The sequence below is a fragment of the Hippopotamus amphibius genome, chromosome 3 (genome assembly GCF_030028045.1).
Source record: "Hippopotamus amphibius kiboko isolate mHipAmp2 chromosome 3, mHipAmp2.hap2, whole genome shotgun sequence".
NCBI classification, from domain to species: Eukaryota; Metazoa; Chordata; class Mammalia; order Artiodactyla; family Hippopotamidae; genus Hippopotamus; species Hippopotamus amphibius.
Genome location: NC_080188.1, coordinates 133,467,641 through 133,480,800, shown reverse-complemented (window position 1 = coordinate 133,480,800; position 13,160 = coordinate 133,467,641). Strand labels below are relative to the sequence as shown.

At 35.5% G+C, this 13,160-nt stretch overlaps 1 protein-coding gene across 7 annotated transcripts in view; it reads right to left on the bottom strand.

The window, feature by feature from the left end:
* Positions 1-13,160, bottom strand: part of ATF6 (activating transcription factor 6) — a 235,502-nt gene that overhangs the window by 56,574 nt on the left and 165,768 nt on the right. For all 7 annotated transcript variants that reach the window (XM_057727666.1, XM_057727667.1, XM_057727673.1 and 4 more), the window contains one exon: positions 8,379-8,463. In XM_057727666.1, coding sequence (XP_057583649.1) covers positions 8,379-8,463 — 85 coding nt within the window. The remainder of the gene's footprint in view (positions 1-8,378; positions 8,464-13,160) is intronic.

Genomic DNA, 13,160 nt, shown 5'->3' with positions numbered 1-13,160 from the left:
GTTTTTTCCAGATCACAATGTACCCAGTTAAAACATTACATTTCTGAGCCTCCTCTGAAGCTAAGCATAAGAATGTGACATAGTTTATACCCAATGAGACCCAAAGTCTGCTAGAAATTTCTGGAAAATGTGCTTTCCTGATAGACGCCATGCCTTTTTTCTGTCTGAAATACAGATATGATGGCTTGAGCTGCAACAGCCACTTTGAGATCATCTGGGAAAGGCCAAGAGAACTGCAGCAACCTTAGTTAGTCCTAGCGTCCTTAAATTGCTGAATCAACACCAGCAACTGGACTGGTCCACTGCTGTGGACTTCTCAATACATAAGAAAAAAAAAATCCCATTTATTTAACCCAATGCTTAATTATATTTTCTGTTACTTGTAGCTGAAAGCAATTTTTATATTAATAAATATCTTATACTCTCCTCCTTATATTCTAAGTTTCCTTTACAGTCCAGTTCAAGTTTTATCTCCCAAGGCACCAAATTATGTTAGTCACCAAGATTTTACCATCTACCATATTCTTCTAATTTCCTGATCCTATACCATAGGCACGGGGATTTATAACTACCTAGTATCTAACTGATCTCTCTTTTAAAAAATCAATCAGAAAAAATCAATCAGCATATTGTTTATGGTTTAGAACTGATTGAAGTCATCACTGTTAGTTTAGATCCACTTAGTAACTTAGCATCAGTGGAAGCTATGAGCTAAAAAGGGACCTAAGGAATTGAGCCAAATTTTATCTAAATTCTGAAGACAATTTGAGTCATACTCTGCCTCCTTTAGGTGACTGTCTTCTCACTAGAAAACTGCCCACTTAATCCATGCCTCAAAATGTAAAGTTAGGTCTTTGCGAAGGTATTGTTTATCATAGTATAGCAAATGTTATTTAATACTCATAATTTAATTGTCAGTCATTACTGTATACATAATTAACAGAACTCTATCTATTTTGAGAGAAAAAAATTCTTTTTTCAGGTGAATGGTATGATTCTTCTCCATTCCTCAGTAGAAATTCTCAGTATGGGAATTTTTACTACTGGTTTTAACAGTGAGTCAAAAGTGAGAGAACCATTTGATTGTGCATTTAAAAAAAATTAAAAACATAGTTCCAAGAGAAGACTCCATTTACTCAATTAGATATAATTATATAACACTGAAACAGAAGGAACTGCAATGAAAATGCAAAATTGTAAATATATTTTTAAAAAATAGATAGCTGGTAGGCCTCTAAGGAAAAATGAATATATAAGAAGAAAAGGCATACAAAACAAAAAACAAAAAACAAAACAACAAAAACAAACAAATGAAGAAAAGGCACAACTTTCAGGCACAGCTCTCTTGGACAGCCAGCCTGCTTGAGCAGAACAAGTCTAAAATAGGACAGTTCCCAAGTATATTTTCTTTGACACAGTCCTTCTACGAAAGCGATCATCAAAAGCAGTTGTATCAACATTCTCTTATTATTAAAACCAACCCATTTATTTGGTTGGTTTGCTTCCTGCCTTTCTGTTATACTCTCTCCAACTAAAAAGGTGTTTCATTGCTAGTGACTTCTAGATTTTCTTTACATGGAAATTATTTTGAGAGTAAATATAATTACAGTTTAGCTTTGTAGTCATTTGTTCACCTACTCGGACCCTTAATGATAGGGTAGAATTAGAGTTACAGTTTATTTTTATTACTCACTTACCACATTAACTTAGCTACATGGCATACAAAGGGAAGGAGAACAGTAAAACCAAATCAACAAAAGCGTTGGTCAGACTGTGAAATGTACCTGCTAATGGCTGTGTTCATTCCCTGATAGAAGGACATCTACAAAGTAGCTACCATTAAAAAAAACTCTTCTGTGTTCTATGTTCCATTTTGTTGAATTATTTATCAAGAGTGAAAGAAAGGAAATGAACAGTTTTACTACAACATGAGAGGAAATAATTTAAAAGCAGGAAATGTTGACTTATAGCACAAGGAGACCTTCCAGAATCCTTTAAAAAAAAAAAAAAAGCAATAGCTTTTAATTCATCACCAACTACTCTGCCATCTGCAATCATTTTTTAAAAAGCTTTTTAAAAGTATACCTAGAATTTAATTTTACTTCAATCATCTTTGGTGTGACAATGTCCTCAAAAAAGACAGACTTTCTCACAGCTTCACTAACCTGTTTTCAACTCTCTTATGAGACAAAGGAAATTAAATACTAAAGAGAATTCAAAATGAAGAGTAATAAACTAAAAAATTAAATATGGCATGGAGAACATAGAAATGATGTGACTAGTATTTTCTAAATGGCATTAATTGCACACCCATATCCTACTGTCTTTAGCTATTTATTATACAGACTTCTTTCCATACCTCAAAACCACAAAGTAAAAACATTATACATTATAGTTCGAGGCCAGACATTGACCTGGGAATCTAATTTACTTCGCTAAAACTGGAAAATCAAATTCCTCTGCCCAAATATCTCTATCCAGGATACTACAAACTCCAGCTGCTCAATAAAATTTGACTTTATGTCCTCTACACCCTCTCTAAAATTCTACAGGCTCCAGGTGGGTCAGAGAGAGGGATCAAACCCACAACTAATTTTTTTTTCCAAGTTACATTTAACTTTTGAATTCACAAATGGCAGAGAATATATTTTATTCAGCTTTCTCAAGTCCTCATATTACTTAGGATGAAAAACTTTAATAGTAGAGATGTCCTCACAATGACTCTGCTCTTCCAATAAACAGGTGCCCAAACGTTTCTGAGCCCACGTAACTTAGACTCTTCAGATTATAAACGATATAATTATAGTACAGCTTGTCAAATTCATCACTTAAAAAGTTAAAGGAGTCTATCACCGAATCTTGGAGAGTTCTATAGTTCAGTTTTTCACATTGTGTTTTCCTTTGTAGAAAAACTGTTGAAAAGGAGGCTAATAATTTCAATTCACTCTTTACTGTGAATTCCAATTTTAAATTAATGTGTGCATATTTTAATTATTTTACATTAGAAAAGATTAGACTAAACTGTGCTTGCCAAGTGTTTTTAATCAGAGTTAAAATAGTAGTCTTTCAAGTGACCACAAAGTAATGATCAAATAACACTTACCTTACTTATTCTGTCATTCAACAAACATGTGCCTATCGAATCGAAGACATTATATTACACTGAATTATACTGCTCTCAATGAATGTGCTTAACCTTTACACTACAGGGGCAAAATCTATCTTAAGTTTGGAGTCACCAAATATTTTTAATATTTACACATTTGTCTTCAATATAGAAATATTTAATTAACAATATAATAATTGATCAAAATATATTTTATACAATACATTTAGATCCTGGCTCTCTGTTATGTAATGGTTGTATAAATGATACAAATTAGTTTCTTGAATTTTGTCTTCATCTATAAAATAAAGACAATACTTAGCTGGTAGCTGAGCATTACATAAATCAATAGAGATGAACATTCTGCAGTGTTTCCTGCGCCAGACGCTGCTCTAGGTGCCAGGGTCACGGTGATAAGTGCAAACATAACAAATGAGATACTGTCCTCACAAAGGAGGAGAAGCTGGCTAAGCTGACCGAGAAGGAGATACAGGAGGAAAAATAGACAAGCCATGGTATCACGAAAGCCTACAACACAAACTGTTTCAAAAAAGAGGGAATATCAAAAATGTACTTGAGGGGACTGACTGCAAAGGGGCACAAAGGACCTTTCTGAAGTAGTGAACATGTTGACATCACGATTGAAGTGGTGGTTTCACAACTGTTTACATTTGTCAAAACATTAAATCGCACACACAATTGGTGATTTTTATTGTATGTACATTATACCTCAATAAGTCTGATTTCTAAAAAAATGTATATGTCATGAAAAACAATTTTAAAAAGGGCAGAAGAGCTGTTCTTGATGAAAAGAGACTAAAGAGGTGTGACAAGCAGATGCCATTCATGACCTCCGACTGGATTCTGAATCCCTCCCCCCAAAAGCTATACAGAATATTTTAGGGGCAAATGTGGAAATTTGAATATGGGTTATATATTAAACTCTATTGTATCAGTGCTAAACTTTGGTGTGGTCATTTTATTGTGTTCATGTAGGAGAATATCCCTTTTTTAGGAGGTGCATATTTGAGTATTTAAGGGTAAAGCGTCAAAATGTCTGCAACTAACTCTCAAATGGTTCAGAAAGAAACACGTGAGTGTAAACAGATGAACAGATAAAAATTAAGCAAATGTGGGAAAACGTTAACAAATGGTGAAATCTAGGTAAAGGGTCTCCGTATACTCACTGTACTCATCTTTCAACTTTTCTGTAGATTTGAAATTTTTAAAAATAAAAATCAGAGGACTGAAAAGAAGAGGGAATAGTCAACCAAGTCAAATACTGTTAAGAGAGCAGGTAAGATGAGAATGAAGACATGACCTTTGGCTTTGGTAAGATATTGGTCATTGGTGGCCCTTTCGCAAGAGCATTTCCATAGGAGCCAAAGCTAGATAAGGGTGGGCAGAGGAGAGAATGGGAGATAAGCAAATGGAGACAATGAGTACAGCTAACTCTTTCACGAGTTTTCCTATGAAGGGTAGCAGAGAAATGGAACGTGGAGTTACAAGAGTCTCCCTACACCAAACGTAATATTAAGACATTTTGTATGTTGATGAGGATGATCGAGTAGAGAAGAAACTGATCATTCAGGATAGAAAGAGTAAAAAAATGCAGGAGCAAAATCTTTGAAACTGTGAGAAGGGCTGGGATACATGACCCAAAAGGAAGGAGTCACTTTAGATAATGGTGACAATGATGACAATGCCAACAAGGACAAAGGTTGTAACAGGGACTAACCTGAAAACAACTAGGCGCTATTTATAACATTTTCGCTCTTTTAATTCTCACACAAATCTAAGAGGAAGGTATTACTAACATCTCCTTTTACAGGAAACTCAAGTACAGAAAAGTTAATTAAGTTGCCCAACTATACATATCCAATAAGCAGTAAAGGTGGGATTTAGAAATCTGTGGAAGAGGCTTTTTTCCCAGTGCAGTAAGAAGGAAGGCGGGGTCTGTGGGTGTAGATGCAGCTGGGCAGCTGGCAGTGGAAAGATGAGGCAGCTCTTACATGGTACAGATATTTTCTCAATGTAGCATTTGGTGAGTTCATCAGCTGAGGGCGTGGGGAAAAGGGATATTGGAGATTTGAGAAGAGGAGGTAAGGAATTCTTGTTTCAGAGATAAAGCAAGTGAATTTACTAGCAGTGACAGGCAGTATTGAATGCCCCTTTGGAATTCATGGTCATAAATTTGAAGTGAATCTACTTGTCCCGACTGGATGATATTTTGCAGCAATTTTCAGCTGCTTGAGAGCAGGCATACAGCAATAGCTGGGTTTAACTAGGGTGGAATTTTACAGACAAGTAGGACCTAAGAAAGGAGGAGCCCGGGAGGGTGGTCTGCAAGAGAGTGGTGATAGTACGGGACACGGAATGTAGCCTGGGTAGGAGGTGTCTATTGATGTGATGGATGTAATGGACACATAAAAAGTGGTAGAGCCAGAAGACTGGAGATCTGTGAGGTCAGAGAGTAGCTGGAGTGTGGGTATTACAGTAAGAGTGCAAGTAAAAGTCAGAGGGGGATGCCTGAAGAGCAGACTTCAAATGGAGTACTGTTATGGATGGTGATGAGGTCTAGAGTGTGACCATGTGGATGGGAGGCTGAGATGGTGTAGAAATAAAAGATCACTGGGTCTAAAGAGGCCAGAGTGCTGGGTGAATCTTCTATGTGAATACTGCAGTTTTACAGAAAGCTGACAAAAGCAGTGGTGGAGAGTCATCAGTGAAAGTGGGGTAAAAGACAGCAACAAAGAAGGGTAAGAGGAGTGTTATAAACGTGAAAGATGTCAGGCAGACTGAAGAAGAAAGGGGAGGTCATCGGAAGTTGTAGTGCGGATCAAGAATACTACCCACCCCATCTGCAGGCCCAGAGGTATATGAGGTGGGGAAGAAAAATCAAGCCCTAATTTGAGAAGTAGTCTCAGAGCAAGAAGGTGAAGGGACGGCTCAGAAACGAGGCTGAGGATGCAGCACAGTACTGAACACACTGTGTGTGTTCGGTCAGTATTTCCTGAATTTGAATCTTAACTTTTCAAATAGTGTACTATATCCTAAAAAGGAAAACACAACAAAACTTATTTACAAAAAAATCCAAACCAGATTAAAAAGGAAATGACCCTCTAATTATTGTACTTTTCAAATCCACGAAAAGGCTCATTTTCAAAAATTAGTCCCCTGGCCAAGATAATCAGTCAAACAGCATCTTATTGTTCTTGGCTTAATACAAATGGATAGATCACTGTTATGCAAGAGATTGCCTGGTTTTATTTTATAAGAATCTGAGGTCAGAACAACAAAATTAAGTGAATTCTGCCTTGTTGAAACTTAGACAACAGCCTTTCTGAGCTTAGGCTGACCAGAAGTTAAATCTATTATGGATCAAGCAGAGAAACCTAGGTACCTATGCAGTAAGGTTAATAATATTCCCTAAGTATATTCCTTGGAGTGTAATACAGCACACTTTGAAATATACTCTTCCACTTCAAGTTGTAATGTGATTGCTCCATGAAAGCTTCAGAGGTATGCCTTTATTGAAGGAAGATAAGTTTGTCTCAATGTTATAGTTCGCTTTTTAAAAAAATTGTTCTTTGTCAGACTAAGAAAATGTCACAATTCTTTTATGCTTTAACAAAAAAAAGTTTTATGTCTATAATGTTGCCTCCTAAGCATTTCTAATAAGCTGTCTGTATACAGCTAACTAAAATTCTATAGTCCTCTATGGTCTTAAAAATGTACAACGAATATCTAATATTTTTTCTCTAAGACTAAATTTTATTGGAGTTTATCTAGAATCCCAGTGTTTTGTTTTATAATTGTATTTGCTGGCTTAATCATGATCATTAATCAGAATGTGGGTTGGTTCAACTGCAGGTTAGTTTAAAGGGCTTTTCGTTTCCTCTTACTCACTAAACTATGAGGTTCTCATGACTAGACAGAAAATTTACCAGTAGTTCTATTACATCAGATAAATGCATTTGAGAAGAATAGCCAATCCTCCTAGTTTCATTAGAGCCTAATATGACGTGTCAGAGAAAGTAATCAGCCAACAATACACACTGTGCTCATTTACAACACACAGCTGGTATTGGGAGTGAGACATTTTTCTTTTCCACGAAGAACCCAGCTGGAAGTAATCTCTTCTTTACTAAATTTCTTTAGTACTTTGTTTATTCCTTATAGGATGCTCTCTATGGAATACAGTGATTTCTGTGCCCATCTTATTTTTCCTCCTAGACTATAAGCAAGTACATTATGTCTTAACATCTTTGGATACTCTCAAGTATTATGGTATTATTTGTATTTTATCTAATACCCAGAACTAGTGGGAGAACAAAATGCAATAGTCATACTATCAATATCAAATTCATCAGTGTTATGGATTAAATATAAATAGGCTTCTTAGGTTTGGTCTAGGAATCATACTACCATTTATGTGATATAGGAAACTGCTTTGAGTTCCAACAACCTAATTTACAAATTCACTCTCAGAACATAGCAGGGACTTCTTATACAGCATGTATTACCAGAAAGGCTCCAGACAACAAGTATATAGATCAGTAAAGATGTTAACTTTTCCAATTTTGTAAATAAAAGAGAATGAATTTTTTCTTTTAAAAATATAGTAATTTAAAAAGTAACTTTATCTATTTACTTATTTTATGCATGGTAGTGTATATATGTCATTCCAATCTCCCAATTCATCCCACTCTAAATAGATAGCTAGTAGGAACTGCTATAAAGCACAGAAAGCTCAGCTTGGTGCTCTGTGATGACCTAGATGGATGGGATTGGGGGGTAGGGGGTGCGAGGGAGGTCCAAGAGGGAGGGGATATATGTATACATATAGCTGACTCACTTCATTGTACAGCAGAAACTAACACAACATTGTAAAGCAATTATACGCCAATAAAATGTTTTTTTAAAACAGTAACTTTAAATCTACTTTTTTTTTTTATTTTTTTTATTTTTTTATTATTATTTTTTTGGGGGGTACACCAAGTTCAATCATCTGTTTTTATACACATATCCCCATATTCCCTCCCTTCCTTGACTCCCCCCACCTCGAGTCCTCCCCATAAATCTACTTTTTAAAAAAGAGTACAGGAATTTAAAAATAATATTTTGTGAAAACAGTGGGAAAATGTTTCAGAATTAATGCATGGATATATACCTGACCAACTGAACATTTTAATTGTCTTTTAGTTAATCCAGAGAATCTAGGTTAAACAAAGCAATTGCATGTCATTCACAAACCAAAATTTCAACTTACCATTTATGTTTATTGCCGGTAATACAATTGACATCTTTGGTCTTGTGGTCTTGTTATGGGTGGTAGCTGGTAACAGCAGATGATCCTAAGATTAACAAAGAACAATTTGTTACACGTAACAATTGGCTTAGTCCTATAACAAGCCAAATTCAGAGTTTTTAGGATGCCAGCATTTCACTGCGATCATAAAAAACCAGCTGTAAAACAGATAGCTAGTGGGAAGCTGCCACACAGCACAGGGAGATCAGCTCGGTGTTTTGCGACAGCCTAGTGGGGTGGGATGGGGAGGGTGGGAGGGAGGCTCAAGAGGGAGGGGATGTGGGGATATATGTGTACATATAGCTGATTCACTTTGTTGTACAGCAGAAACTAACACAACACTGTAAAGCAATTATACTCCAATAAATATGTACATAAAATGACAGTTTTTATTTAAACCTGGCTTTGGGGTAATTCACTACAAATCATTTTATGATTCAGTCATTCCTAACGCAGTAAACATTATGAATTACTGAGTGACCCTCATTACCAGCTACTATGTGTCAACAGTATTCTTACAATAGTCCTAGGCTCTGGTAACATACATGCTGCAGTATACTATAAAGAGCATTTGTCAAGCACTCAGAACAGAGGGATTTTAATTCTAGCTCTGCCACTGAATGGCTGTATGATCTGGGTCTGTTTCCAATCCTGTAAAGTGAAGAGGCTAGACTAGATAATGTCACAAGATACTGAAGTTATCTATCTAATAGAGTCATTTTACAACTTCTTTTTTAAAGAGGAACGTTCCCCCCACCCACATTCTGATATGAAAGAGAGATTCTGATTGAAGTAAGGCCAAGGCCTAGAGCCTTGCCTGCTTAGCCTCCTCTTCTTCCTTTGAAACAGGCACAGTGTCAGGCTTTTCTTTAGGTAAGCAACAGGGATATACTAAAGAAGATGCATAGTTCTTAGCTTTAACAAGCATACAACAGTGGAAGGGTTAAAAAAAAAGTGATAAATGCATTATCTAGCACAATTATATAATTCTAAATGTAATATTTCCAACCTCTGATTGTCTCTATAAGTGACCCAGGGCATCTGAGATTTCTGGTTTCCAACCACACAAATACTTAAGTAAGAATGAGCCAAGAGGAGTTTGGCTTCAAAAAACAGGGGAGTATGAGTGTTTTGGAAAAGGTATACATATCTGTAGCTTTTTCCAAAGCTGATTATAAATGACTTATGACTTTGATATTAACTACTGTTTTCAATAATTCCTCTTTTTCCTAGCAAAAACATGGGAATTATCACAGCAAAAAGAAAAAAAAAGAAAAAAGTATACGTTAGTGTTTCCACTTAAGGGTGCATGGTTAAACTGAGATAAAGCTGACCCTCAGTCTAACTCCTCTTGCTTTCTTTTCTTATTCTTTTGTTTCTCATTCATTCAACAAACTTGCTATATGGAAGGATTCATCAAAAAGTAGGATTTGACATAGCTGAGAGTAATAAAAATTCAATACAACTTAATTCAAAGTCAATGAGATTATGAAATGCAACTATTGGCAAAGCTAAGAAAAAAAATTCTAGACTGTGAAAAACAAATTGAAATTAATGTACATGAACAGAATGTACAGAAAACATTTCCAGTAACTGCCTGTGCTTTGTCACATTCAAGGCAACAACTCCATGAGAACATGGTTTTTAAAAAAGAGGGGAAAAGATGAGTGAAATTGTTCCATTAGAATTCCAGCATTGCAGCACGAGAGGTTTTGTGTTGGTTTTTTTTTTTCTAAGTGCATTGTTAGACGCAAAGATCACACATTTCTGAGGGTAAGATAACATATGATAGCCAAGACGAAACAAAATTTGCTGATCTTCATGCCATGAAAATTATAAATAGCTAAACTCCTATAATTAAAATACTGCTTCAGGATCCTCAAAATTGAATGAGAAAACAAACCAACAAACTTGCAAGCCCCAAATTAAGGCTACTGTAAAAATAAACACACTTAGATTCCATTGGTTATGGGTTAAGGTCAGGCTCAGACTTAAATCTGAGTTTCCTGCTAAGATCTTATGATTTTCTGAACATAACAACTTCTTCTTTCTCTCTTCATTAAATTTCAAACAAAGCAGTTACTTTTGCAGCAGAAAAGCAAAAAACACATTATTTGTGAAAAAGAAGAATTACATCTTGAATGCATAAAAACTATTACAGTTAACCAGCCTTATCTCTAATTATTAAAGCTCTGCAAACTGGGAGAAAAACTTATAAAGTGCTTGTTTACCAAGAGGCCTATAGGTTAGAACTGCAGGGAATCAAAGCTGGTATACTACAAACTCTAAATGTGCTTATTTTATATTAAAAAATAACTTTAACACACACATGCCAGGGAAAGTGTAGTTGTTTCATTTAACATTTACTTTCACTTCCTCAAGTTAAATGTTTCTTGCCATAACAATGAAATCTTCATTTTCTTCTCTCCAACTATGTTCCTCTCATTTTTTATGGCATTTCACTAATCCTGTCAGTGACACCTCCAGAAACAAAGGAGTCAGTCAACAAATATTTATTGACTTCTTATCATTCATTAAAAAAAATTTACTGAGCATAGTGACCTGCCATGTACTCAGCACTGTGCTACAGATGATTTTTCTTTTAAAGAACATAAATTCGAGCTTTTATTTTGTCAAGGAAAGAATGTTAATTGTAGCAGGAACAGTCATCTGTGCTCACTACCTGCTTTCCCTTCTATAACATTAAAATAGAAATAGGACCTTCCATTTCTAATGCGAATTGAGTTGGGCACAAAGCCACTCAGAAAAAGGACTTATTCCTTTGCAACCAAATGAAGCCATACATTCAAGTTCTGGCCAATGGACTATAAGAAGAAATGGTGCATGCAACTTTGTCAAGGTGGTGATGGTGGAAGGCAACCTTTCCTTCCTTTTCTCTTCCCTGCTAGCTAGAAGGCAGATGTGACTGCTAGAGCTGGAGTACCCATCTTGGACCATGAGATGGAAGCTGCAACCTGAGGTTCATGGAGCAATAAGGTACAGGAGCTAGGGGTCCTGGTGATCAAGGAGCTACCATAACATCTCAGAACTTACACATGACAGAGAAACAGAATTCTGATTTGTCTAAGCCACTATTATTTTGGATTTTCTGTCACTCGTAGCTAAACACAACCCTAATTACTTGTTATATTATAAATTTGTGAAATAATACTAATGGTATTTACTCAAGAGAAATCTCAATAACAGTTAATTAGAGTAATCAGAGACAGCTTTACTCTTTTTTTTAACAGCACAAAAAAACCCACATTTGTTATCTGGACTTCCTGATATTACCCCCCCCCCCTTTTACTTATTTATTAAAGAACTTGTATAGGAAATTCAATCCTGAAAAAATACAGGTACAATTAGATGAATCCGAACAAAACTCTTTCTTTCCTATTAAGTCAGTTAATCCAACTGCAACAAAGGTGAAGCTACTTAAAAATAAAGGGGAAAAGTAGAAAAAAGATGTTGCCATAGAGATAAATATGATATACTTTGTTATTGTCACTCAAAACTATGTCACTAACTTTAAGATATCTTCAAACGGACTGCTGAAAAACCCTTATAGGACTGAGATACCAAGGGATATCTTCAGGGAGGAAACTATGTGGACAAATATTATAATCAACGCTTTGTTATTTTTATTCCCAGAGGAAGTTAGAGAAACACTCGTGGGAAAACACCAAAACATTTCACTGTGAGAATAAAGCATCAGTTTTCCAATGTTACGCAATACTGTGCATGAGAAAATACACTATTTCCACGCGGTTCTCCCAATCCCCTCTTCTAAGCACTTTGTTGGAAAAAGACAAAATATTACTGCATAATACGGCATCCAAAGTTACCTGTTTCTTCTCTTTTTAAAAGAGCTAAAGCATTGGAGACTAACTTATCAAAAGAACAGGACCACATTTTGCTCAGCTGGAGGTTGTGATGGTAAAACAATAAAATTGAGGTACTGCTAAGTTTTGTCAAATGTTGATTCTACATATCTGTGTAGAGTAGAAACTGACAACTTTAACTCACTAGGTTAAATGATCCTCCCCACTCCCCCTCTAAAACTCACTGACTGATGCCCCAGCACACTGAACATTCATGACTAGTTTGTGTATTCTTCCAAAATTACTTTTGCTAATTGCATTTGTTACTAATTGTGTAATTTAATAAACTACAATGTAACTGATAAGATACAGTGTGAAAAGAAAGAGAGTACTGTGAGTGTAGTTTATTGCAAGAAAGGCAACATGGAACTTTAGTAGATCTGGACTCAAAGGAATTGGCCCTACTTCAAAACTTGGCAAATGAATGCACATTTATATGGTTAATTGAAATAAAATAAGATACATATATATCTTTTTAAAAAAATGATCCCCTGCTTTAACCAATTTTGTTAATTAACAGATTACCTGCTAGTTTCTGTTGTACTATGTAAAATAGCTTTTCCTATATTAGGAAACTCTGACTCAAGGCTGGAGTCCTTTATTTTTGATAGAAAGGAATGTATTTAATATCTAACAATGTCCTGTAGAGATGAAGGAAACAGTCTGCAACAGGCAGCACTTGTGACACTAAGCAGCTTTCACTTAGATCACTTAGATCAACATGTCAAAAAGTTTTGCAAATCGGGTCCATATTAATAACAATGCCCTCTTAACATTTTATGTTTGATCCATATGCACTGCATTTCAGAGATGGGGTTAGTTTTCCAACACAGAAAACTGTTAAAATCAGACCAAAAAT